Raw genomic sequence first — 25,384 nt, 5'->3', positions numbered from 1 at the left:
CCGACTGTTTATTCCTCTCTGTAGATGCTGCCTGACTGATCTGCTGAGTTTTGTCAATGTTGATCAGGATTTCCAGAATCTGCAGAATTTTATGTGCTTATGTTCTCAACAAATCACTCTTTTGTATCAGCTGGTGCTATAAACTGTTAAGCTAACCACTATGTTACCATCCCTCTTCCCAGGCCTTTCATTATTATGTATATTTCTGTAACCTTCCTTTCTCTAAAGACTTAGTCCCAGCCTCATCAAGCTATTGTTGTAAATGTAGACCCTCATCCAGCAAGCTATTCGCATAAATAGATGGCATGGTAGCGTAGTGGTTAGCACAACGCTTCACAATACCAGTGACCTGGGTTCAATTCCCTCTGCTGCCTCTAAGGAGTTTGTACATTCTCCCCGTGACCAGGTGGGTTTCCTCTAGGTGCTCCAGTCTCCTCCCACATTCCAGAGACATACCAGTCAGTAGGTTAATTGGTTGTTGTAAATTGTCCTGTGATTAGGCTAGGATTAAATCGAGGAACGTGGCTCGGGAGGGCTGGTAGGATCTATTCTGCATTGTATCTCAATAAGTACGTGAGTAAGCCCTTTCTGGATCATTTGCCACACCCTCGCACCCTTTCTATATTGTGCCGACCAGAATCTGACGCAATGCTCCAGTTGAGGCCAAACCAATGTTGGTGAACCGTCTTCTTGAGTAAGTGCTGGTTTTCTATTGAGAGTACTCCCACAGTGCCATTGGATAGGGAGTCCCAGGATCTAGACTAAGTGAAAACGAAGAAAGGATGATACTTCCAAGTCTGGATGATGTGCAAATCAGATCAACCAACAAATGGTGATGTTGCTATTTGCCTGCTACGCTTGTCCTTCTTGTTGGAACTGGCTATAAACTTTGGAGATGCGGTCAGCAACACCAGACTAAGTAATGGCATCAGTGCATACTTCTGCCATCTTGAGCCACGTGCAGGGTATGAATGTTTAGCATGGTGAAAGGGGAACCAATCAAATCTGCTTTATCGCGCATAGAATGAGTGTTGTAGGAGCTGTAATCATCCACCAGTTGACAAGCCATTGACTTCTGGCTGCCCAAGGAGATTGCAGCTTTATGTAAGATGCCTTGATTAAAACGGTGAATCCTGCTCAGGACTGCAGAGAAAACACATGTAGTCTCAGCTCAAAACATCGACTATTTATTCGTTTCCATCGGTGCTGCCTGACCTGCTGAGTATTTTGTATGTGTTAATTGGATTTTCACTGTCAGTCAGGTGTATTGATGTGGACCGTAGATGCTACACTGTGCTTAGAGCAAACAGTTTTTAGATAGCATCAGTTGCCACACACATCAATGGGTAAAAGTACAGTCGACGTTTTTGGCCGAGTCCCTTCAGCCGGAGAAAAAAAGGTGAGGAGTAGATTTAAAAGGTAGGGGGAGGAAGAGAGAAACACAAGGTGATAGGTGAGATAGGGAGGGGGGAGGATGAAGTAAAAAGCTGGGATGTTGTTTGGTGAAAGAGATACAGGGCTGGAGAAGGGGGAATCTAATAGGCGAGGACAGAAGGCCATGGAAGGAAGAAAAGGAGTGAGGAGCACCAGAACGAGGTGATGGGCAGGCAAGGAGATAAGATGAGAGAGGAAAAAGGTGATGAGGAACGGTGAGGGGGGCATTACCAGAGGTTCGAGAAATCGATGTTCGTACCACCAGGTTGGAGGCACTCACATTCCAATATGTCAGTGCATGGCCTCCTCTGCTGTCGCAATGAGTACACACTCAGGCTGGAGGCACCTTGTGTTTCTTCTAACCTGCCCCACCGTTTAAATCTACTCTTCGTCTTTTCTTCTCTGGTCCTGTCGGAGGGTCTCGGCCCAAAATGGCAACTGTACTCCTTTCCATGGATGCTGCCAGGCCTGCTGAGATCCTCCAGCATTTTGTGTGTGTTGCTCGGATTTCCAGCATCTGCGGACTTTCTCTTGTTTGTGATCAGTTGCATGTGCTGTGATCACACTGAGCTTTCACCTGCGGCTCCAAGTAGCTGCTTTCATGTGACAGCGGCCACTCTTCAGTACACCTCTTCCACAGCTGGCCAAACCAGGTGAGGGTAGTCGGCGGGCCTCATACCCCGGTGAGATAGGGACTTGCCTGTCCTAGCGTGTGAAGTCAGCTCCAGCAGTCTGGGCGGGTGAGACCCAACAGCCAGGAAGGCAGTTCAGCAATGGAGACCGAAGGGCATGACGAGAAGAAGTTATGTTCATCCACCACAAGCAGGGAAGATCCCAGTTGTGACATCTGCTTGTATCACTGGATCCGGGCTACTGAGGTCAATAGAGTGGAAATGCTGCAATGGCTTTCCACTTTAAAAACTCTCCCACACAGGTTTCCTGTCATCGTCGGACAACCCCCAGCAGTATTAGTCGTGTTCTGATTTGTTCTGCATTTCATTTAAATACATAATTTGTTACTCAGTTAAATGGCAGTTTGTCTTTTTTTTATACCTTTTTGACTAATTCCATGAAACTTCAACTAAGTAAGGCTGTCACTTAATTAGGCCAAAATGTTCTTGCCGTTTAGAACAGAGATGAGGAGGAATTTCTTTAGCCAGAGGGTGGCAAGTCTGTGCAATTCCATGGAGTAAATAGCTGTGGAGACCACGCTACTATGGGGAGAAGACAGGAGAATGGGGTTGAGAGGGGTAATAAGTCAGCCATGATGGAATGGCAGAGTAGACTCAATGGGCAAATGGACTGATTCTGATGGTCTAGAAGTCTAGTCACACCATTGAAATATTTGGATTTGTGTGAAGTTGATGAAGATCACTAGCACCATTACCTGAAGGGTAGTTCAGCAGGAAGAGTTGTTTGTTTACTTTAGTACAAGTAAAATGTTAATGGTGTTGTGAGGAACATGGTAAATTGTATAGATAACAAATTGTGAGATGATCCACTTTGGATGGTACGGTTCTTTGTGATTGGCTGCTTGTGGCAACCCTCAAGGATCAGGGTCAGGACCCTTGCTATTTGTGTACACACAGGGCACATGGAGGACAGAAGAATGGAAGGTTATGTAGGAGGGAAGGATTAGATTGATCTTAGCAAAGGTTAAGCGGTCTGTAGTGTGCTGTAATGTTTTATGTTCCATAGACGTGAGTGACTTGGTTGTGGAGGTGCGAGGCACAATCAGTAAGTTCACCGGTGACATGAAGATTGGTGGATTTGTAGACAGTCTCATGCTGAATAGGGATACTAATGCTTTGGTGAAATGGACTTTAAAATGGAAATGGTTTAAGCTAAATGTGAGGTGATGTTTGTATTTTGGGAGCAACAAGGAGGGTGGATCACACACTATGAAGGAGAGGTTCTTAGAGAGTATTGAAGAACAGAGGGACCTTGGAGTACAAGCTATAAAATCATTGAAGGTGGTGACACTGGTAGACGCAATTAGGAAGGCTGACGGTATACTGGCCTTCCTTAGTCAGTATATTGAATAGAGAAGTGGGGAGGTTATGCTCCAAGTTATTAAACCCTTGTCACATCTCAGCTGAAGAACTGCAAGGTGTTCTGGTCATCAAGGTAGAGGAAGGATGTAATAGCACTGGAGTCCGTAGAGAGGAGATTCAACAGAGCCTTGCCTGGGATAGAGCATTGCAATTATGAGGAGGAACTGGAGCAGCCAGATCTGTTTTTGCTGGTGCAGAAGAGTTTAAAAAGGGTCATAATTATGGAACATTAAACTATGAGTTTAGATGGGTTAAGCTCCAGGGACTCTTTGCCCATATTAGAGGTGGATGTAACTAGAGGACATAGGTTTAGGGTAAGAAGAAGTTCAGAGGGAATATGAGAGGGGCTTTCTTCACTTGGACAGTGGTAAGAACCTGCAAAGAAGTGGTAGAAGATGGGTTACAGACAACTTTTAAGGAGTGCTCAGAAGACTACATGAATCACTTAGGCAGAAAGGCCTATGGACCAAGTGCTGAGAGATGGGATTAATACAGAAGGGAGCCCACTGGCCCACATGGACAAGATGGGCTGAATGGCATATTTCCGTGCTGTACAATTCCCTATCTGTCTGAAAGCCAGGTGCTTCCACAGCTTTGTTAGCAGAGTGTCAATTGGGAAAAAAAAGATATTTATTTGTTTTGGCAAAAGAGGAATTTTGAACCAGTGAGTTTTACTCTCCTCAGAGAAAGCTTTACATGATGTGTGTTTCTAGATTATGCTGTTGATCAGATCTATATTTTCTTGGCTTTAAATCATTAATATTTCATGAGAACTTTAAAAATACATTTTATTGACTTAAAATGTGTGAAAGGTTTTGTTTTGCATAAATCTTGCATGATAACAATTGTTTTGTAGCATCATTTCACTGAGTTGGATATATAAATACAACCTCTGCATTTTAACAAAATCACTGCATTTGGCGTTTAAAAACAAGGATTTGATCAAATGGCTTATAAAATAAATTTTTTACATGACTTTATATAGTGTGACAACAACAGTGAAAACCTGTGGTTCATGTGCGTAGATTTCAAATGATTGTTGTTTTGTCAAAATATCTGCGTTAAGTAATGCAAAATGCAGTTCCACAATGACATTTCCAAATCAAAAGCATTAAAGTCAGAGAGTTATGACAAACTGTGCAAAATAAATATTTTGTTTTAATACATGACTGGAGTCCATATGCAATTTTTAAAAAAATCACCAGGCAAGTATAAAACCAACCGGTGGTTGTTATGTAATCTGCAATGTGTTAGATAACTGAATCTTAAAATAATAGGCAGTGCTGATGAGAATATGTTATTAAGGATACAATGAACTTTCTACCACCTTTTAAACAAAAGAGAAATTGTATCTCACAAACATAGCAAGATTTTCAGTAGCAGATCAACACCTATATTTCCCCAATTTGGAAAATTATAACAGGAGAGGGAAAAACCTGGTAAATCTGTTCATGGGGAGAGAGAAGGAACAAAGAAAGCAATAGGTACATAATGGTAGTGTTATATAAATGTGAGCAATTCCCTGATAACCTTTTCTTAGTAAGCAATGAGAAAGCAGTCAACTGGGAAGCAAGGAGCACCGGAGTGCCTCACAGTTATCAACCAAATGTGGTCACTGTTAAAGAATCAAGGCTATCAGGAAATTAAATGATAAAAGAAGAAACCGCATCACTTAAATAATAATGTTCCTGGCCTGTCCTGAAGCTGTCCAATGCCGGCACTGCCCACTGGTCAGGGAAGGCCTACATTGTGCCACCATAAGCCTTGGGCTTAAACCAGAGCACCCCCACCCAACCTCGCCCTCCTGTGTGGGCAAGACAATCAGAGACAGGAAGGCAAGCAGAGGTGGGAGCATTGGTCCTTTGCATCTGCCCACCTCCAGCAGGCTCATGATGTTACACAGCTCGCACTAATGAGCACATTTATCACTTAGTCACAAAATCTTGTCACTTTACTGTTTGCCATCCCAAATGCTTATTGAACCACTCTGTTGAGTTTCAGTGATTTACACACAATGGATATCCTCTCAACACCAACACTTTTCAATCATGAGTCCTAATGAAGGGTCTACCCCGAAACGTCAGCTGTCTATTCCTCTCCATAAATGCTGCCAGACCTGCTGAGTTCCTCCAACATTTTGTGTGCTTTAATTTTCAATCATTCACCATTTAAAAATGCTCTGTCATTCTGTTTCGTATACCAAAGTGGATCATCTCGCAATTTGTCATCTATACAACTTACCATGTTCCTCACAACACTATTGACATTTTATTTGTACTAAAGTAAACAAATAACTATTTCTGCTGAATTCATCACATGCCTTTCATGTATGCTTTTAGTTAGTCATTTTTAGAATACGGGCATTGCTGAAAAGGTTATTGTTTAGTACCCATGCCAAATTGCCCTTCAGGTAATGGTGCTGGTGACCTTCATCAACTTCACACAGATCCATGTATTTCAATGGTGTGACTAGTCCACCTTATCCATTGAGTCTGCTCTGCTATTCCATCGTGGCTGATTTATTACCCCTCACAATCCCATTCTCCTGCCTTCTCCCCATAATCTTTGACGCCCTTACTAATCAAGAACCTGTCAACCTCCACTTTGTGGAGGCCAACCTAATGGCTTGACCTCCACAGCCATCTACAGCATGGAATTCTACTGATTTGCCACCCTCTGGCTAAAGAAATTCCTGCTCATCTCTGTTCGAAATGGACATCCTTTTATTCTGATGCTGTGCCCTCTGGTCCTAGACACCCCCGCTGTAGGAAATGCTTGGAAACTCTCAATGAACCACAATTATCACTCAACTTGCTTAACAGAAGAATATTGCAGCCAGCAATCCTTAATTGTATATTTAATTTTCTGTGTATCTTACTGAGGTCCAGCCATCCAATTCATACATTCACAATAAGCAGTGCTACTCTCTAGGTCATTCTGAGAGCTAGTTCTGGACCTGAGTATACAAATTAATGATCCTCATTGATGGTTGGTTTTGCATTTTGAAAGGAGATCTATTAATAGCGGATAAACTGGGAAATTTATAGAGCAACATGGTTTTAATATCCTGAGAAAATAACTTGTAGTGCCTTAACCTAAAAGAACACGTGCCATCGACAGTGGCACAGTAGCATAGCAGGTAGCATAATGTTATTATAGTGCCAGCAATATAATAGTTCAAATCCCACTGCTGTTGTAAAGAGTTTGTACATCCTCCCCGTGACTGCCTGGGTTTCCTCCAAGTGCTCCAGTTTCCTCCTGCATTCCAAAGATGTACGGGTTGGTAGGTTAATTGGATACATTGATATAATTGGGAGGTATGGGTTTATTGGGCCGGAGGGTCCTGTTACTGTGCTGTATCCCTAAATGAAAAAAAAAACATGGAGGATAGGGTTAGAAAGACTAGAGCTTTTTTGCCCACATAGACATAATTTCATGGATCACATTAATGGTTATGGTTTGTAAAGAATGAAGTGTAAATAATTGAAAGGACAAAGAACAAGGTATGAGGCAATAATTTACAAGTAATGTTATTTCAGCTCGCCACTCAAAATCCCCATCATGGAAGGTGGAAACGGGTAAGCCCGGCCAACAGGACTCTGGTGCTGCCGATCCCCTGTACAGTGAATACAATGGATTACAGAAACAATGATGAACTCCAACCATATCATTGACTTCGGACAATGGAGACAGGATGTCAACAATGGGAGTTAAGGGTCCAATAAGTTTTTTCAGAAAAAAGATATAAGTAACCCGTAGCTAATTGAAAAACAATCTTACCTTGATTATTTTAGAGCGGCAATCTGTATTTCATTAGTCTGAATTGCAATCTGGTCTGGCAGAACTATACTTAACTCCCTGGCTCTCTCTGCCCAGTTAATAGTAAATTTATAAATGTATAAATCTAGGAAATCCAGTGCTATCTAAAACTGGTTTGGTATCTCCTGCTGTTAAACCATATGGTTGTGGTGAAGGTGGAGGGGGATGTTGACTTCACCTTCATATGTGTGCGTGTGTGTGTGAGCACTGAGAGCTGTTAGAAAGCACAAACTGCATAACCCGTCTATTGCAAACTTTCAATCTCAATTGATTAATCCAGATTCAACAAAGTGATGTTGCTCTCCCTTTATCATCCTTCCTAGCTCAGTACTATCACTTTGCAGTAACACAAAATGAACAGTCAAACAACCCCCATAATCTAATTAAAACCATTTAATATTTGCTCTTCCTTGGTAAGGAATTCATTCATCAGGTGTTTTTTAGTTTTAGAAAGGAGTTTGTTATGCCCCAGGGGTCACAGACCCTCCTGGCATGAAACTTAAGGAATGTTCTAAATAACAACAGGCTTCCGGAGAATGTCGGTTGTCAAAACGAGTATTCACATGGTGGATGGAACTTAATGTGATACATTTTGATGGAAGCATGGGGAAAGCATTCTGAACATTTTAAAGGGCACTCAAAAAAAAGGAAGCAACTACTGCTGGAAGAACTCAGTGGGAGGAAAGGAATTGGCAACATTTTGGACCTGATGTAAAACCTGGACCTGAAAATTCTGAGTGATTCCAGCAGGTTGTTTGTTGCTCAAGATTCCAGCAGCTGCATTTCTTTTGCATCTCCAAAACAGAACCGACATTCACACAGGCCACTAGAGGTGACAGGACAGACTGAGAGTCTGTTTAAGAAAAACAAGCATGATATCTGGTCTTATTAACAGTAGCGTTGTGCACAGACTTATGAGAGCAGGACAGAGCCTTTATAAAACTCCACTGAGCCTTAGCTGTGTACTGGACAGGATCATCCTCAACCCAGCCCCTGTTTGGGCTTACCATCTCTGCCCAGGCAACCTCCCGAGTCTTGGAGGCTTCACTACTATAGCTGACCTGCAAGGCAGAGCAATCCCTGGCCAGTGACTGGGCCTCAGAGGTCCAGCTGAGGTCCTTCCTGGCAGCTGATGGGAGTGGTAGGAGTAACTCCACCAAAGGCAATAGCCCAAACACAGACATTCTGCATCACACTGTCCTATAAGCTCATCTTTTTTTCTTTGAAAAGATCTTACACAATAGCCCAAATGCATTATCTTCTGCATCATACTGTCCTTCTAAAGTTATCCCCCCACTCTACGTTATAATTACAAATGACCACAAACCCAGTGTAAGCCTTTCTACACACACAATACGTCAACATCCATCCTTAGCCAGACAGTAAACTGGTCACGTTGTTAATATTCAATTGCCTTTGACTGGTTAATTTGCTTTTTTAAAAACCCTACCAAACGTCAAACTATATCTCCACATCTTGAAAATGCGTAGTTTTTCTCTGTTTCAAGCGTTTGCAGAACGGATCGAACACCTCTTTTACGTTCCTGTGCCCGAAAACCAGGACGTACGAGCTGGCCGAGTAGTAGAGTGAAGAGAGGAAACTGGAGGTGTATTTCAGAGTCTGGCTCCGAGCTTGGTCGGGAGTTATCCTCGCTATCAGCATGATCCAGACGATATCGTTGGAGATCCAGCAGGCCACGTAGATGCAGAGCAGGGAAACAAGGATGCGGGTCGCCTGGAGCGGGGTCTTGTTGGCCGAATTCAAGCCCTGACCCGCCGCCGCCACTCGCCGTTGATGCTTGCAGAGAAGTTGGATGATCAGAGCGTTCAGAACTACCACCCAGAGGATGGCGATGAGGTCCAGGCTGACCGAGATGTAAGTCACGATGTCAGAGGCGGGGCTGGTGGACAAGCCATTGCAGCTGGAACTGGGGATGTACTTCACCGGGCTGGACTCGTTCTCCTGCGACAGGTGAATGATCTTGTCCAGCGTGTAGGGGATGTAGAAGACGAAGCTGGTGAGCCACAAGGCGCTGATGGTCACGTTGACATAACCGCTCTGGTGGCTGCTGATGTAACTGGCCAGAGCGCAGCGAGGTCTGTTAATTTTGATCAAGTGGAGGAAACTGAGGTTGGAGACCGTCCAGATGCTGATGGACCTGAGCGAGGAGCTCAGATAGACCAGAATGATACAGCTCGTCTCCTCGAATAGCTCGACGCCGTAGAACATCAGCACTCGCGGGACGCCCTGGTAGAAGCAGAGCAGCAAGTTAACGAAGGTCTTGTTCACGATCACTCTGTCCAGCGGCGGGAAACGCCTGTGTTTCACCGCGTTGCTGATGAACGCGAAAAGCACGATGACATTCCCCGTAGTGCCCAATAAAATGGTAGCCACGAACACCACCATAAATGGAATCTCTTCTCTTTCTAACATCTTTGTCTTCCCCCCTCCCCCCTTGAGGGCTGGACACAAAAAAAACTTCTCCTTTCCAGTCCGTGTTTCCAGGTTATTTATATTCTGCGGCTAAATGACGGAGCAACAATCACTCGACCACATCGCCATAGAAACAGTAAACCAGGTGTGTGTGTGTGTGTGTGTGTGTGTGTGTGTGTGTGTGTGTGTGTGTGTGTGTGTGTGTGTGTGTGTGTGTGTGTGTGTGTGTGTGTGTGTGTGTGTGTGTGTGTGTTTGTTTGTTTGTTTGTTTTGATTTTATAGGAACGGGATCCGGCAGAGGTTGAGTGGCTGGTGAGGTTAAGCAGGAGCCATGAAGTTCACTCCGAAGCAGCGACGCGTGGAGCAGCGGCGTCACCTGGGGAAGAGTCCCTGCCCGAACCTGGATGTTCGCAGCCGGCACAGTCTCACCACCCGGAGTCCTTCCAGCCTGCTGTTTCCGATCCAGCATTCGCGGGATTTTCCCGCTGCTCCAAGTGAAGTTCACCCTTGTTCAGGACTTTACCAACGATAGGGTTTCAGATGTTTAAAACATTTTAAAAACCGTTTTTATATATCACTGTCCTTAGTTTCGGAGCTCTCCTGTTGGTTGTGCAGTTTATCCGACGTTATCAACTTGTTTGTGCACAGCTAAGTCCCAGCAACAGGAACGAGATTATCTCCGAATAATGTCACAGGGATCAGGAATCATTGATCTATTGCTCACTGGAAACAAGAAATGGCAAATTAACCCCCCCCCCCACCCGCCCAACTTCCTCAATGTACTTCCGTATGGCATGACGTGCAAACAGAAGTTTTTTACTGTATTTTGGTAGTGTGATAATAATAAACCAATACCAATATGTGCAGGCGTGGGGCCATTTTTTGTAAAGGTTATTCAATTATCCTCCAATACTGACTGCACTGTTTCATCATAGATAATCTCAGATTTCCGAAGGCATTCTTCCTATCTCATGGTATTTTCGAAAGGGGGAAGCACTTACAGTCATCTTCTTATCTTTTTATCCTCTATAAATGTTCATATTTTGAACTATTTACCCTCAATCCCATTCCAGAATGAATTGAAATGCAACTTTCACACAGAATTTCGATGTAAAAAGGAAATAGCCTGCAGTGACCGATGAGTACCAGCAGGTGGTGGTGCTTTGATCGGCATGAATATTGACGTCACACCGAAGCAGTAACGAGTTACTGTAAAAATTGCTGAATTTGTAAACTTACATGTTCTGCTCACCCGTTTACTGCTGGGTAGCTTTTCTTTCAACTAATATTGTTTTCGTTATTAGCCTATGTTTAACTAAGTAAAGAATGTTAGTATTTGTGTTAATTTTTAAAAAGCTTATCAAGAAAGATGATTTTGCCCTAGCCTAAACTACCTAATGACTAACGTTATCATATTAATGCTAACAATGCCTGTAATATTTCATGTTTTCCCACACCAGTCTGCTAATCCTTCCAGTAATCCCTCCATTCACTGGAGTGAATGGCCGACTAACGTATCACAATCTGTATTTGACTGACAACGGTCAGATAGGTCCTTAATTATCGCAGGACATTACAACATGCTAACTCATGAGTATCTCACAACAGCATGATGCTGCTTTGTTGGGACAGGTCTCTATCGAACACACTCAGTAGATTTACCTTCTTCTTGCGTCTGGTAATTGGCAGTGACGTTGAACACACCGCCTTTCCCCCAACCGTGGCTAAAGTTGTTTTGCAGTTCCCCTTCTTTTGCCACATCCTTACTAACCTCCCAATTTTCTAACTTCACATCCTGTCCCACTTCATCAAGGAGCAGAATTCCACCCACTCCTTCCCCAGATCTCTCCCGCTACTCAAATGGGGATCTCTGATTTCCATGTATCAGCTTGCTGACTGTAATACCGATGCTGGGATAGTGGTCATCCACGAAGAGCTGTGGACATTGCTTATTGTCAGTCACTCAGTATGACATGCTTTACTGGATAGGGTTATTTGTATTTTGATGGTTCTCTGCATTTTTATTATTTTAACATTTGATTTGATCACTTTACATTATGGCAGCCAGGATGAGATGGCAGAGCAGACTCGAGGGACCAAATGGCCCAATTCTTCTCAAATGTCGTATGAATTTTTTTCTCTGAGATCACAACGAGAATCAACATGAGTAGGCTATTAGGTTCTTCATTGCCCAGCCACCATTCAATAGGATCATAGTTCATCGAATAATCCTCAGGTTCACTTTCTTGCCCTTTCCCCACATTCTTTGATTTCCTTACTAACAGATATCTATCGGATTCAGTCTTCAGAAAAAAAAACAAGGATGATGCACCATTTACTCTCTTTGGTAAGGCATTCCAAAGACTTTCAACTTTCTGAAAGAAGAAATTCTTCCTCATCTTAGTTTTAAATGGGCACTGCTTCTGAGAGCTCGTCCCCAGTGCTGGATTCTTCTTGAGAGGAAAAACCTTCCTAGCGTTCATCCCATTTTGTCCTTAGTATGTTTCAGTAAGATAGCATACATGCCTCTACCTCTACAAGCTGGCAGGGGATAAATGAAACCAGGTGAGGAGGAAGATGAGTGGTTGGGGGAATGGAAATGAAGTGAGAATTTGGAAGGTGATAGGTGACAAAGGTAAAGGGCTGAAGAAGATGGAATCTGATAGGTGATAAGAGCAGACCATGGGAGAAAGGAAAGAAGGAGGGGCATCAGAGAGAGGTGATGGACAGGCAAGAAGAAAGGATAAGAAAATGGAATGGGGAATGAAAACGAAGAGGAGGGGAAGGGGGATGTTAGAAGTACTGGAAGTTGCAAAATACATTAGGACGGATAAGTCCCCGGGGCCTGACAGAATATTCTCCAGGCTGCTCCATGAGGCAAGGGAAGAGCTTGCTGAACCTCTGGCTAGGATCTTTATGTCCTTGTGTCCACGGGAATGGTACCGGAGGATTGGAGGGAGGCGAATGTTGTCCCCTTGTTTAAAAAAGGTAGTAGGGATAGTCCAGGTAATTATAGACCAGTGAGCCTCACATCTGTGGTGGGAAAGCTGTTGGAAAAGATACTTAGAGATAGGATCTATGGGCATTGAGAGAATCATGGTCTGATCAGGGACAGTCAGTATGGCTTTGTGAAGGGCAGATCGTGCCTAACAAGCCTGATAGAGTTCTTTGAGGAGGTGAGCAGGCATATAGATGAGGGTAGTGCAGTGGATGTGATCTACATGGATTTTAGTAAGGCATTTGACAAGGTTCCGCACGGTAGGCTTATTCAGAAAGTCAGAAGGCATGGGATCCAGGGAAGTTTGGCCAGGTAGATTCAGAATTGGCTTGCCTGCAGAAGGCAGAGGGTGGTAGTGGAGGGAGTACATTCAGATTGGAGTGTTGTGACTAGTGGTGTCCCACAAAGATCTGTTCTGGGACCTCTACTTTTTGTGAATTTTATTAATGACCTGGATGAGGGGGTAGAAGGGTGGGTTGGCAAGTTTGCAGAAGTTTGCAGAGGACACAAAGGTTGGTGGTGTTGTAGATAGTGTAAAGGATTGCAGAGAGACATTGATAGGATGCAGAAGTGGGCTGAGAAGTGGCAAATGGAGTTCAACCCAGAGAAGTGTGAGGTAGTACACTTTGGAAGGACAAACTCCAAGGCAGAGTACAAAGTAAATGGCAGGATACTTGGTAGTGTGAAGGAGCAGAGGGATCTGGGGGTACATGTCCACAGATCCCTGAAAGTTGCCTCACAGGTTGATAGGGTAGTTAAGAAAGCTTATAGGATGTTAGCTTTCATAAGTCGAGGGATAGAGTTTAAGAGATGCAATGTAATGATGCAGCTCTATAAAACTCTAGTTAGGCCACACTTGGAGTATTGTGTCCAGTTCTGGTCGCCTCACTATAGGAAGGATGTGGAAGCATTGGAAAGGGTACAGAGGAGATTTACCAGGATGCTGCCTGGTTTAGAGAGTATGGATTATCATCAGAAATTAAGGGAGCTAGGGCTTTATTTTTTGAAGAGAAGGAGGATGAGAGAAGACATGATACAGGTGTACAAGATATTAAGAGGAATGGACAGAGTGGACAGCCAGCGCCTCTTCCACAGGGCACCACTGCTCAGTACAAGAGGACATGGCTTTAAGGTAAGGGGAGGGAAGTTCAAGGGGGATATTAGAGGAAGGTTTTTCACTCAGAGAGTGGTTGGTGCGTGGAATGCACTGCCTGAGTCAGTGGTGGAGGCAGATACACTAGTGAAATTCAAGAGACTACTAGACAGGTATATGGAGAAGTTTAAGGAGGGGGGTTATATGGGAGGCAGGGTTTGAGGGTGGGCACAACATTGTGGGTCGAAGGGCCTGTAATGTGCTGTACTATTCTATCTATGTAAAATCAATGTTCTTAATTGGTCAGATACGGGGAGAAGGCTGAAGATTGGGGCTGAGAGGAAAACTGGATCAACCATGATAAAAAGGTGGGGCAGACCTGATGGACCAAATGACCTAATTTTGCTCCCATATTTTATGGTCTGCCACTTTGGTCAGTTGTCCAATTTTATGCATCTAGGCAGATGATGTTAACTACCTATACTGAATGTTAAGAAAGAGGGATTGAGGTGAATGTCCCCATATTTTATAATGTCCTTCCCTGAAGGACTCATGTTCTGGTTCCAATAATTAGGAATAGAAAATCTGGTTGATTTTTTTTCAATCTACCTGTAGGTTGATGTGGTATGTTCTCATCAGACATTTGCACTTATATTAGGTAGGAGGAAGGAATGGGGTGCAACGAGCAGTGGGATAGCTGGATAATATTCCTCCTCTTAATTATAGCTGATATCAGCTATGATATAGTTAATTTGAGATGTTCAGTATAATAAGTTCAAAAGCAAAGCCAATAGATAAAGTTAGCTAAAAAGGAAAATCATCAAAAGGACTCAGCTACAGAAGACTACCAAAACAAGTAAGTGTAAATAATGGCTACAAAGATATTTAAATTCAATTCTGAAACTCTGAGAACAAACATAACTAGGGCTGCATTATAGCTTTCACTATTTTTAAAATTTCCCTCACTGTTGTTTTGTTTAATTCCCACATCACTTTTACTGAATGGCAGTTGTGGTGTCAGTATTAATTTTGTTCCATTATTTAAAAGATGTATTTCCAAACAACTTAGACTAATGATAAATTCAACAGGTGAGGCAGAATCTGTGGAGAGAGAAGCAGTCAATGTTTCTGATCTGTAGCTCTCTCAGAACTGGGGAAAAGAAAGATGTAAGTTAGTTCACTCTGTCAACCACAACAGGCAGATTATTACTGGTGGCCTCCCATTTCAATTTCACTTCCCATTCCCATTCTGACATGCTAGTTCCTGGCCTCCTCTACTGCCACAATAAGGCCACACTCAGTTTGGAGGATCAACATCTCATATTCCATCTGGTTAGCTTCAAACTACATGGAGGAAGAGGAAATATGAAACGTTGCTCCTCCATCTCCATGTTCAATGGCATCAACATTGATTTCAGTAACTTCCAGTACTTTACCGACCCCCCCCCCTCTCTTTGTTTCCATTCCGCAATCCATTTCTTCACCTCACCCTTTGGTGTCCCTCCTTCTTCCCTTTCTCCCATGGTCCACTCTTATCTCCTACCTTTTCCACTTATCACCTTCCAATTTCTCACTTCATTTCCACTCCCCTACCCCTTACCTGGTTTCACTTATCACCTGCCAGCTTGTACTCCTCCTCCCTCCACTTTCTTGATGAAAGCCTCAGCCCAAAATGTCAACTATTTATTCCCCTCCATAGATGTTGCTTGACCATTGAGTTTCTATAGCATTTTGTGTGGCTTGCACTTGAAACTGTTCACCCTTTTCACTTCTAACCCCTCAGTGAGGAATGATGTGTATTGTCCTGATTTCCATTTCCTTAAGTCCACAATCAATTCCTTGGCCTTGCTGATGTTCTGAGATTCTGACAACAGTAGTTGTGTCGTTGGTGAATTGACAGATGCCGTTTGAGCTGTGCCTAGCCTTAATGTCCAATGAGGTATTGTCCTTGGACTATTCATAAATGTGACGGAGTAGGGGAGAATTGCTGGATGTTGGTCTTCAAGCTCCTGTACTTCTTCCATGATGACAGTAAAAAAAAAAGGTGCCATTGTCATGAGTGATGAACAGACTTGATGGAAGTGGGGTGCAGAGTTAACCATTCCCCAACCCCCCTCCTGAGAACTATGAACTATTGCTGTTGCTATGCTGCTAATGAGAGAGAGAGAGATGAAGCACAGAGGCAGGAACATCTGCTACAGATAAAAGGGAGAGACTGTTGATTTATTGTATTTTGACTCTTCCTGGATTGTTTACCTTTCACTACAAGGACTTTACTTTGCTCGTTCACATTCCTGAGGAGACAGCAGGAGTGGCCTGATTTGATGGACACAGTCATTCAGAGTCGATGGATAGCTGAGACCCCGTTGGTAGGGACAAAAGACAGGTCTGGGAGACACCCTTCAGACACACCAGTGGACAGTGACTGAGTGTTGTGAACCCACAGGAAGGTAGGGGCTTCGGTGACCGAATCAGGAGATCGGTCAACAAAGCTCACAGTGTGATGACAGGGCCGGTGGGGCCTTGTGTGAGTATCCACTCACACCAGAGTGACGAGTCTACCACAGAAGAATGGTCTAGCTCAAGAACAGAGGGGTCAAGCTGAATGATCACAACGGTACAACGGAATCAGAAAGCAACAGAAGGTTTGCCTGCTGCAGCTGTTACATCTCGCTCGCTCTCTCTTTCTCTCTCTCTCTCTCCAACGATTACAACAACCATAACTACCTCAGTACGCATGAACTGAACTGAACTTTATACTCTGCTATGACAATTCATTTACCCCTAGACATTGACAGTTTGTTTATGATTGCTTATTATTATTTCTACACTTCTATGTTTATTACTGCTAACCTGTTTTATATGTATATTTGCATTTTTGATACTGTATTGCATAGTCTACTAATAAACACCTTTAGTTTTGCTACCACCGGACTCCAGACTATCTTTGCTGGTCTGTAAACCCAGTTACGGGGTATGTAACACCATGTCCAGATGGCAGGGGTCCTTCATATTACATGCTGCCTTCTCAAGGCACCCACTCTTGAAGATAGCCTCGATCACGGGGTGGGTTGTGTCCGTGATGGATCTGGCTGAGTTTACAATCCCCTGCCTTCTCTTGTGAACCTGTGCATTGGGCACAGCGATACCAGTGATACAACCAGTCAGAATGCATCCCGCCGTACATCTATAGGAATCTAGTGTCTTTGGTGACATACCACATCTCCTCAAACTCCTATCAAAGTAGAGGACTGGCGTGTCTTCTTCGTGTGTTGGGGCCAAAATAGACCCTCTGAGATGTTCATACCCAAGACCTTAAAGCTGCTTATCCTTCCACCAACTGCTTAACGAGAACAGAGGGAATTTTCTTTGAAAGATCTATTCTACTATTGTGTAGCATTGTTTTTAAAATGCACTAAAATGTGTTGTTATAAATTAGAATAGCATCCAATATTCCGGAAAATGTGCCCGTCCAGAGCCATCATAGCTCCCTTTGTGTGTGCTAGACTTTTTGTTAACTGGGCACTGGTTACATCACTTTCAAGACATCACACACAAATTGCTGGAGGAACTCAGCAGGTTAGGCAGCATCTATAGAAATGAATAAACAGCCATTTTGGGCTGAGACCCTTCTTCAGGACAGAAAAGGAAGGGGGAATAAAAAGGTTGGGGGGGGGGAGGCTAGCTGAAAGGTGATAGGTGAAGCCACGTGGGTAGGAAAGGTAAAGGGCTAGAAAGAAAGGAATCAGATAGGAGAGGAGAGTGGACCATATGAGAAAGTGAAGGAGGAGGGGACCCAGGGAGAGGCAATAGACAGGTGAGAAGAGGTAGGTGGCCAGAGTGGGAAATAGAGGAGGGGAAGAGTTGTTGGTGTATTAAATGCTTTTAATGTACTGTATATCCACTATTGTAAAGCATGCAATATTGTTAGTGTGCAGTGGCTTATACAAACAACTATGGTCAGATCATATGTTTGGTAATGTTGAACAAGTTGTAAATATTGACAAGACACCAAGAACAGTACAGCAATATTGATTCTTTAGTGTCCACCTCAGAAAGACGGAGCTTTGTTTCAGCATCCCATCCAGTTGCTAACCCCTCGAACACAGCTTTACTTCTCCATTCAGGATCACCTGTTGAAGCTCTGGTGCTCAATGCAACATGGTGAGTCTGGAGCACACAATCTTTTGACTGAAAGGAAAATGTGCTATCCGTGACCCACAGATCAATCTGCACCAGTTCCTTGTATAACAGCATTAACTACACTTCCAAGCAAATCAATGAGAAAACTTAGAATTGTCACAAAATGCTGTACTGTTACAAGTTCTTCCAGTATTTTGTATAGTGATGCATGTTGTCTACAAAATGGTATAGTGGTATTCTAAAATAATATCACAGTTATACATCACGGAAACAATCCCTTTGGTCCAACTCATCTGTGCTGACCAAAATGTCTATCCCAGCTAGTCCAGTTTGCCTGTGTTTGGCCCATCTCACTACAGGCCTTTTTTATGTATGTACCTGTCTAAATGTCTTTCAGACATAATAATAATTGTACAGCCTCTATAGCTCCTCTGGCAACTGATTCAACATACCCACCAATCTCTATGTAAAAACATACCCCCTCAGGTCCTTTTTATATCGCTCTCTCCTCCCACCTTAAATATCCTTTAGTAATAGACCTGCCTATCCTGGCAAAAAGACTGCCCCCATCTATGCTGCTCACAATTTTATATACCTCTGTAAGGTCACCACTCAGCCCCCTACGCTCTGGGGGGTAAAAAAAAACAGATAAGAAGCATGACTCTCAAGAGTTTTAGGACCTGCCTTTGCTCATTTTCCCCATAAACCAGGCATGGGCAAACTACGGCCCGCGGGCCATATGCAGCCCGTTAAGCTTTTTAATCCGGCCCACAGAACTTGATGAAATTATATTAATAAACCTTGTTAACGTTTTTTCCCCACAATTCTGGCATTTTCCCAATAGATGACGCACTCTATATACATTGACCTTTGTTGAGGTGCAGCGTATTACTCCACATTTGCGCTTTACTCTTTGTTCGGCTCGACCTATTTGTGTGAACAGGCGTTCAGCGTCATGAACATCAACAAAGCCAGCCACAGATCCAAGTTAATTGACCAACACCTCAGATCCATCCTGAGAATCGCCACAACAAAACTAAATCCAGACTTTGATGCGCTGGCTAAAAAGGGAGACCAACAACACTGTTCCCACTGAAATTAAAAATAAGTTTCTTTGTTGTGTTATGTAAAAAATGGATTTGAAAATATTTTTTTCAATAAGCCTTACATGTTACATGTTATTTCTGTTATGTGATGGACATGAGTAGTGCGCAGGTGCACGTATGTTCTCAAAATAAAAAATGCGCTCCAGATCAAATAACGCGCTCCGCATACTGGCGCGCTGTCACTGTTCTGTCTTTGTGCTGGTCGTTGTTGAGTTTTGGCACAGGGGACAATTGAATAAGAAGGAGCAGGACAAGTAGACCTGCATCTCCTACCGTTTTTGAAATAAAGACAGTCAGGAGGAGAGTGATGATGATAATATCTTGAAGGATAACAGAATTTTCAGTGCTTTAAAATAATAACTGTTACTATTTAAAAAAGCTGTATTTTATTCATTTAATTTTCAGTGTTTTAAAAGTCATTTCAATAAATAGCTAAATACCATGGGACTTCAAAGACAGATATTTTGTTGTAATGCATTTGTTCATTTTCAATTGAAATTAAAGCACATGTTTTCTACATATCCCATGATATTTTATTTTCTCTTATGAGGTGCATTACCAAAACACTCCATCCATCTGCTCCTGGTCCCTGTCAAATTTTAGAACCCTTTGTGGCCCACAAGTCAAAAAGTTTGCCCACCCCTGCCATAAACCCTCCCCTAGCCATCATAATACTAAAAGGCCCCTTAAATAACTCTACATTCTCTACCTCTCCTATATCACATGGAAACTATAAAGCTAGGGGGAGACACAGGAGACTACAGACTCCATAATCTAGAGCAACACTCAAAATGCAGTCAGAATTCAGTGGTCGGACAGCATCTATGGAGGGAAATGGACAGGTGTGGCTTGAGACCCTTCATCTGGATTGGAATGTCAAATATCTATTTCCCTCCCTATTGCTGCCTGACCCATTAAGGTCCTACAGCATCTTGTGTGTTAATCTATAAAGCTATTCTGTCTGCACAGTTGCTCAGCAGTCAGAACTGCTGCCTTGGAGCTGCAGGAAGTCAGGTTCAGAATCAGAACCAGATTTTTTTTCACTGAGATACGACATGAAATCTGTTTGTTTTGCAGCATCAGTACAATGCAAGACATAAAACTCTATAAATAGTGCAAAAAAATGGATCAACAGACCATTCAGAAATCTGATAGTGGAAGGGAAGAAACTGATAAATCTCGGCGTCATCTGTGTGAACTTTTCATGTTTTTCACTGAGAATTGAATGGGATTTTGCTGTGGACTCTGGGATGTCTCTCCCTCACACCACCCCCCAGCATCCCGGATGGTGAGGACGCCACTTTCCTGAGGCACCATCTTTAGAAGATTTCCTCCATGGTGGGGAGGCTCCTGCGATGGAGCTGGCTGAGTCCATATCATTGTGGTCTTTTGTGATTCTGTGCATTGGAGCCTCCATGTCGTGCTGTCATGCAACCAGTCAGAATGCTCTCTACTGTACATATAGAGAGTTTTATGAGGGTCTTTCGTGATATAGCAAAACTCATAACAAAGTAGAGCCACTAGTGTGCCTTCTTCTTGACTGCATCAATGTGTTGGGCCCAGGATGGATCCTCTGAGTTTTCACGTTCAGGAACTTGAAGCTGTTCACCCTTTACGCTGCTGACTTCTCAATGAGGACTGCTGTATGTTAGGAGGTGAGGACCTTGATGCAGGCATTGTGACTGAAGAGATAGTGATGAGCAAGTTAGTGGGACTTAACATAGACAAGTCCCCTGGTCCTGAAGGGACGTATTCCAGGGTACTGAAAGAAATGGCGAAAGTTATAGCAGATGTGCTTGTGATAATTCACCAAAATCTCTGGCAGGTCCCAGTGAAGTGGAAGACAGTGAATAGCGTGCCACTGTTTAAAAACAAAAGGATGTAGGGAAGAGTCAGGTAACTACTGGCCATTTAGCTTTACACCTGTAGTTGGGAAAATGCTTAAACATATTATTATGGAAAATGTAGAGAGACATCTGGATAGCAGTGGTTTCATTGGACAAACCTAGCATGGATTCAAGAAGAGCAAGTCCTGTTTGACCAACTTATTGGAGTTCTGTGATGATATAATGAGTGCAGTAGATAGAGGGGAACAGGTGGATGTTGTATACTTGGACTTCCAGAAAACATTCCATAGGTGCCATACAAAAGACAAAAAGGGATGCATTTAGTTGTGGGTGATGTATTAACATGGATATAATATTGGTTCACCAATAGAAGAGTTGGGATAAATAGGTGTTTTTCTGGTTGGCAATCACCGCAGAGAGGACTGCTGCAGAGGTCAGTGCTGGGCCCACAACTGTTCATGATATGGCAATACACACAAAATGCTGGGGAATTCAGCAGGCCAGGCAGCATTGATGGACAAGAATAAACAATCGATGTTTTGAGCTGAGACTCTTCATCAATCCTGTACATATTAGTTACAGTGAATTATGATCTTTATTGAATAATTATAAATTTATGAATAAAGTACACTTTTTGAAAAATACAGAAGAAGAATCAAAAAGCAAATGGCAAGAAGACTCCATCACTCAAGCAATATCTGCAACGGTGAGGAGAGAAGGATTTGCTGATGATTCAGGTTAGAGCGTGCATTAGTTCTGATGACGGGTGTCGGTTCAGGACATTGACACCGGTCTCAACTCTCCAACAAATGCTGATTGTCCTGCTGAATTCCTCCAGCATTTTGGTTTTTTTTAAACCCCAGATTTCAGCAAATGCAGTCTCTTTACATCTCCAAAGATGAAGAGTTCTCTGGTTTCGGATAGAAATTAAGGAAGATTATTCATCCATTGTGAATATATGGCACTTGAGAGCAGAAAATTGTAACTCTTAAAAGTGGCAGAAGGCAGAAGTGACGCAAGTTTCCATATGACAGTAATATAGGTAGTATAATGGACAGTGATATAGAAGTCCTCAGTAGTCCTCATCTACTACCCCACGAGCATTCCCATCCAGCACATAATTCTTTGTAACTTTCACCATCCCACCAGCAAGCACATCTTTCCCTCCCCCCTCAATTACTGCTTTCCGCAGGAACTGCTTCCCATGCAACTCTCTTGTCCATTCATCCTTCCCCACTGATCTCCCTCCTGGCTCATATCCTTGCAAGCGGAATAAGTGTTACACCTCCTCCTACACTTCCTCCCTCACTCCCATTCAGGGTCCCAAACAGTCCTTCCAGGTGAAGGACTACTTCACCTCTGAGTCTGTTGGAGTCATCTACTGTATCTGGTGCTCCCAGTGTGGCTTCCTGTATATCGGTGAGACCCAGCATAGTTTAGGAGACCACTTCGCTGAGCACCTAGACTCCATCCGCCAGAAAAAGCAGGATCTCCCTGTGGCCGCACATTTCAATTCTATTTATATTTCGTCTGGATAGCCTCCAACCTGATGGCATGAACATCGATTTCTTGAACTTCTAGTAATTGCCTCCCCCCCCTTCACCATTCCTGTTTCCCTCTCTCACCTTATCTCCTTACCTGCTCGTCACCTCCTCCTGGTACTCCTCCCCTTTCCCTTTCTTCCATGGTTATCTATCCTCCACTATCAGATTCCCACTTCTCCAACCCATTATCTCTTTCACCAATAGACTTCCCAGCCCTTTACTTCACCTCTCCGCTTTTCCTGTTTTCACCTACCAACTTGCACTTCTTCCTCCCCTACCCACACCTTCTTACTCTGACTTCTCATTGTTTATTCCAGTCCTGTTGAAGGGTCTCAGCCCAAAACATCAACTATTTACAGTTTTCCATAAATGTTGCTGGCCCTGCTGAGTCCCTCCAGCATTTTGTGTGTGTTGCTAGTTGACAGTGAAGAAGGTTATCAAAAATTAAGAGGTATCTAAGTCAACAGAATATAAATGTGCTAAGGAATAGCAAATGGAGTTTAATTTAGATAGGTGTAGTTCAAGTTCAAGTGTGTCATTCAACCATACACATGCACAGTATACAGGTAAATGAAACAGTGTTCCTCCAGAGTCAAGGTGCAAAACACAATACTGTCACACACTGCACAAAAGTTTCCACAGCACATAGTCATACAATAATACAGTACTGTGTAACTGCCTTAGGCACACATGTATAGCTAGGGTGTCCAAGACTTTTGCACATCACTGTATTTGTCAACATGGAGTAGAGATCCAGTTTGTAAATCTGCAGGAGCAAAGGATATTGGGAATGGTGAGGGTGGAACAACTCATGAGGAGTGTGGGACAGGTGGTAGAGGAGGAGTGCCAGGGGTAGGGAGGGGTAGCGTGAGTGCAGACACACCCAGCCCTGAGACACCAGACAGGTCATTTGATTCCTAACAATTGGTTTATTGATCATTATAGAATGTCTCTCAGGTGCTTGCTGCACCCTTCTCTCTCCCTTCCCCCTTTCCCAACCATGATTCCCCTCTCCCAGTCCACAATAGAGACCCATATCAGAATCAGGTTTATAACCACTCGCAGCAGCAGCACTCTTTACTTTCTTCACTATCTTCACTTTTCTTTAGCAGCAGCAGCTCAGTGCAATACATAAAATTGTTACAGTACTGGGTAAAAGTCTCATGTATCCTAGCTATATATCAGTGCCTAAAACTTTTGCACAGTCAAAGTCCCTGAGTGGCATGACCTGAAGATTGATGGTGCATGGGATGTTGTCCTGGAGCCACGTTTCTGTAAGAACAAGCATGCAGCAGTTCCTCATCTCGTGCTGGGTTGCAGATGAAAGCAATCCATCTTGCTGCATTTTGGAAATTCAAATCACGGTAAGGCTCTGGTTTAGGCACATGATTCCCCTAACATGGTAGACAGTGTGATGGAAAAAGACTTTTGATACACTAGCCTTCATCAGAGGTGGCTCAAATCATGATGGACAAAGATACAGAAAGAAGTAAACAGGTTTATGATTGTTACCAGTACCAAGGTACAGTGAAAAACTTTGTTTACATGCCAATTATACTGATCATTTCATCATATCAGAACATCAAGGTAGTGCATGCAAAAGCAATAAAATGCAGAATATAGTATTACAATTTCAGAGAAAGGGCAGTGCAGGTAGACAATATCATGCAAGGCCAAGATGAGACAGTTTGTAAGGCTGAGTCCACCTTATCGTACTAGAGGTCCAATCAACGGTCTTAGGAGATAGAAGCTATCCTTGAGACTGTGGTACACTCTTTTCTGCCCGATCGGACATGGGGGTGGCGGGGGGGGGGGGGGGGGTAGAAAGAAAATCTGAAGTGGGAGGAATCTTTGGTTATACAAGACAGCAAAAAGTATAGACGGGCTGGTTTCCATGATGTGCTGAGCTGTATCCATAACTCTCTGGTTTATCTTAGACTTGGGCAAAGCAGCTGCCATTGCAAGCCAGGAGGTATCCGGATTGTATGCTTTTTATGGTGCACTCATTCTTTTTCTGAGGGCAGGGTAATCAGGAATTAGATGGTATATGTTTTAGGCCAACAATTTAATAAGGACTTGAAAAGTAACTTGTTTTTTAAAGAGATTGGCATGTATGTGGGAGTTTTTCAGGCGGATATGGCAACTTTTAAAATACAATTGGGCAGGTACATGGGCAGAAAAGGGTGGCCAAGCCCAGGTTAATAGGACTACATTGTATGAAGCATCTTAGTCAGTATGCACCTGTGCGACCATACTGACCGTTTCCGTCTGGTATGACTGGTGTTACAGTGTATACCATATGGTATGTACGTGAGAAAAATCTGGATGGACAAGTTTGACATTGTCATACTTACGCAAATGGTTAGGTACAGAACAAATATTCAGAAAGCATTTTACTCGAGTAGAACTCACTCGATGAAATCCTTTATCTGCCATTTCCATCTCCTGTAACAGAGAGGGCAGACCGGGCTCAATACGGATCATGGTCAGGTGTTCCCTCCTCCCCCACACCCCTTTCATTGCATCACATTATCCAGCCGCTCCGCGGGGGCTTTCTGTCTCAAAGACGGGTCTTTACCACATCAGCGATGAAAAGACCCGTCGCGCCGCTACCATCAGGTCTTCTCTCACCTTCGTGATACTGTTGAGGCACGATAATGTCACTGTGGACTTGTTCACGACCTGGGGCTAACGGCGCAGGAGCAAATGGGGTGGGGTTGCTGGTCATGTACTGCCATGGGTACCGGGCGTTTGTTCCTCTCGGCTGTGAGGGGAAGGAGTTATCTATCTCCAGCTCTTTTCTAATTAATGAGGCTTTTTATTAACTTAGGAAAATGGATCATTACACCAAGTTTGCTTCTTCCACATGATCAAGAACCGAAGACGCCATGTTGGCCCAGCGGCGCAAGCGTA

At 43.4% G+C, this 25,384-nt stretch overlaps 1 protein-coding gene across 8 annotated transcripts; it reads right to left on the bottom strand.

Annotated features, from left to right (window-relative positions):
- Nucleotides 1-4,314: 4,314 nt before the first annotated feature.
- LOC132391903 (vomeronasal type-1 receptor 51-like) lies at nucleotides 4,315-25,381 on the bottom strand. Of its 8 annotated transcripts, none has more exons than XR_009511376.1 (3): nucleotides 25,103-25,381; nucleotides 24,826-24,916; nucleotides 4,315-6,850 (listed from the first exon to the last, which is right to left on the bottom strand). XR_009511376.1 is itself a non-coding variant. In XM_059965662.1 (2 exons), the coding sequence occupies exon 1, from the start codon at nucleotides 9,738-9,740 to the stop codon at nucleotides 8,769-8,771; it is 972 nt and encodes a 323-aa protein (XP_059821645.1). In that variant the 5' UTR covers nucleotides 9,741-10,413; the 3' UTR covers nucleotides 4,315-6,850; nucleotides 8,758-8,768. The 8 variants fall into 8 exon arrangements, 1 of the variants encoding a protein (XP_059821645.1); XR_009511380.1 differs by having other exon boundaries at nucleotides 24,884-24,916; XR_009511373.1 differs by lacking the exon at nucleotides 4,315-6,850 and adding an exon at nucleotides 19,529-20,941.
- Between the last annotated feature and the right edge of the window lie 3 nt (nucleotides 25,382-25,384).

This window comes from Hypanus sabinus, chromosome 3, assembly GCF_030144855.1.
Source record: "Hypanus sabinus isolate sHypSab1 chromosome 3, sHypSab1.hap1, whole genome shotgun sequence".
NCBI lineage: Eukaryota > Metazoa > Chordata > Chondrichthyes > Myliobatiformes > Dasyatidae > Hypanus > Hypanus sabinus.
This window is presented reverse-complemented; position numbering and strand designations above follow the sequence as displayed.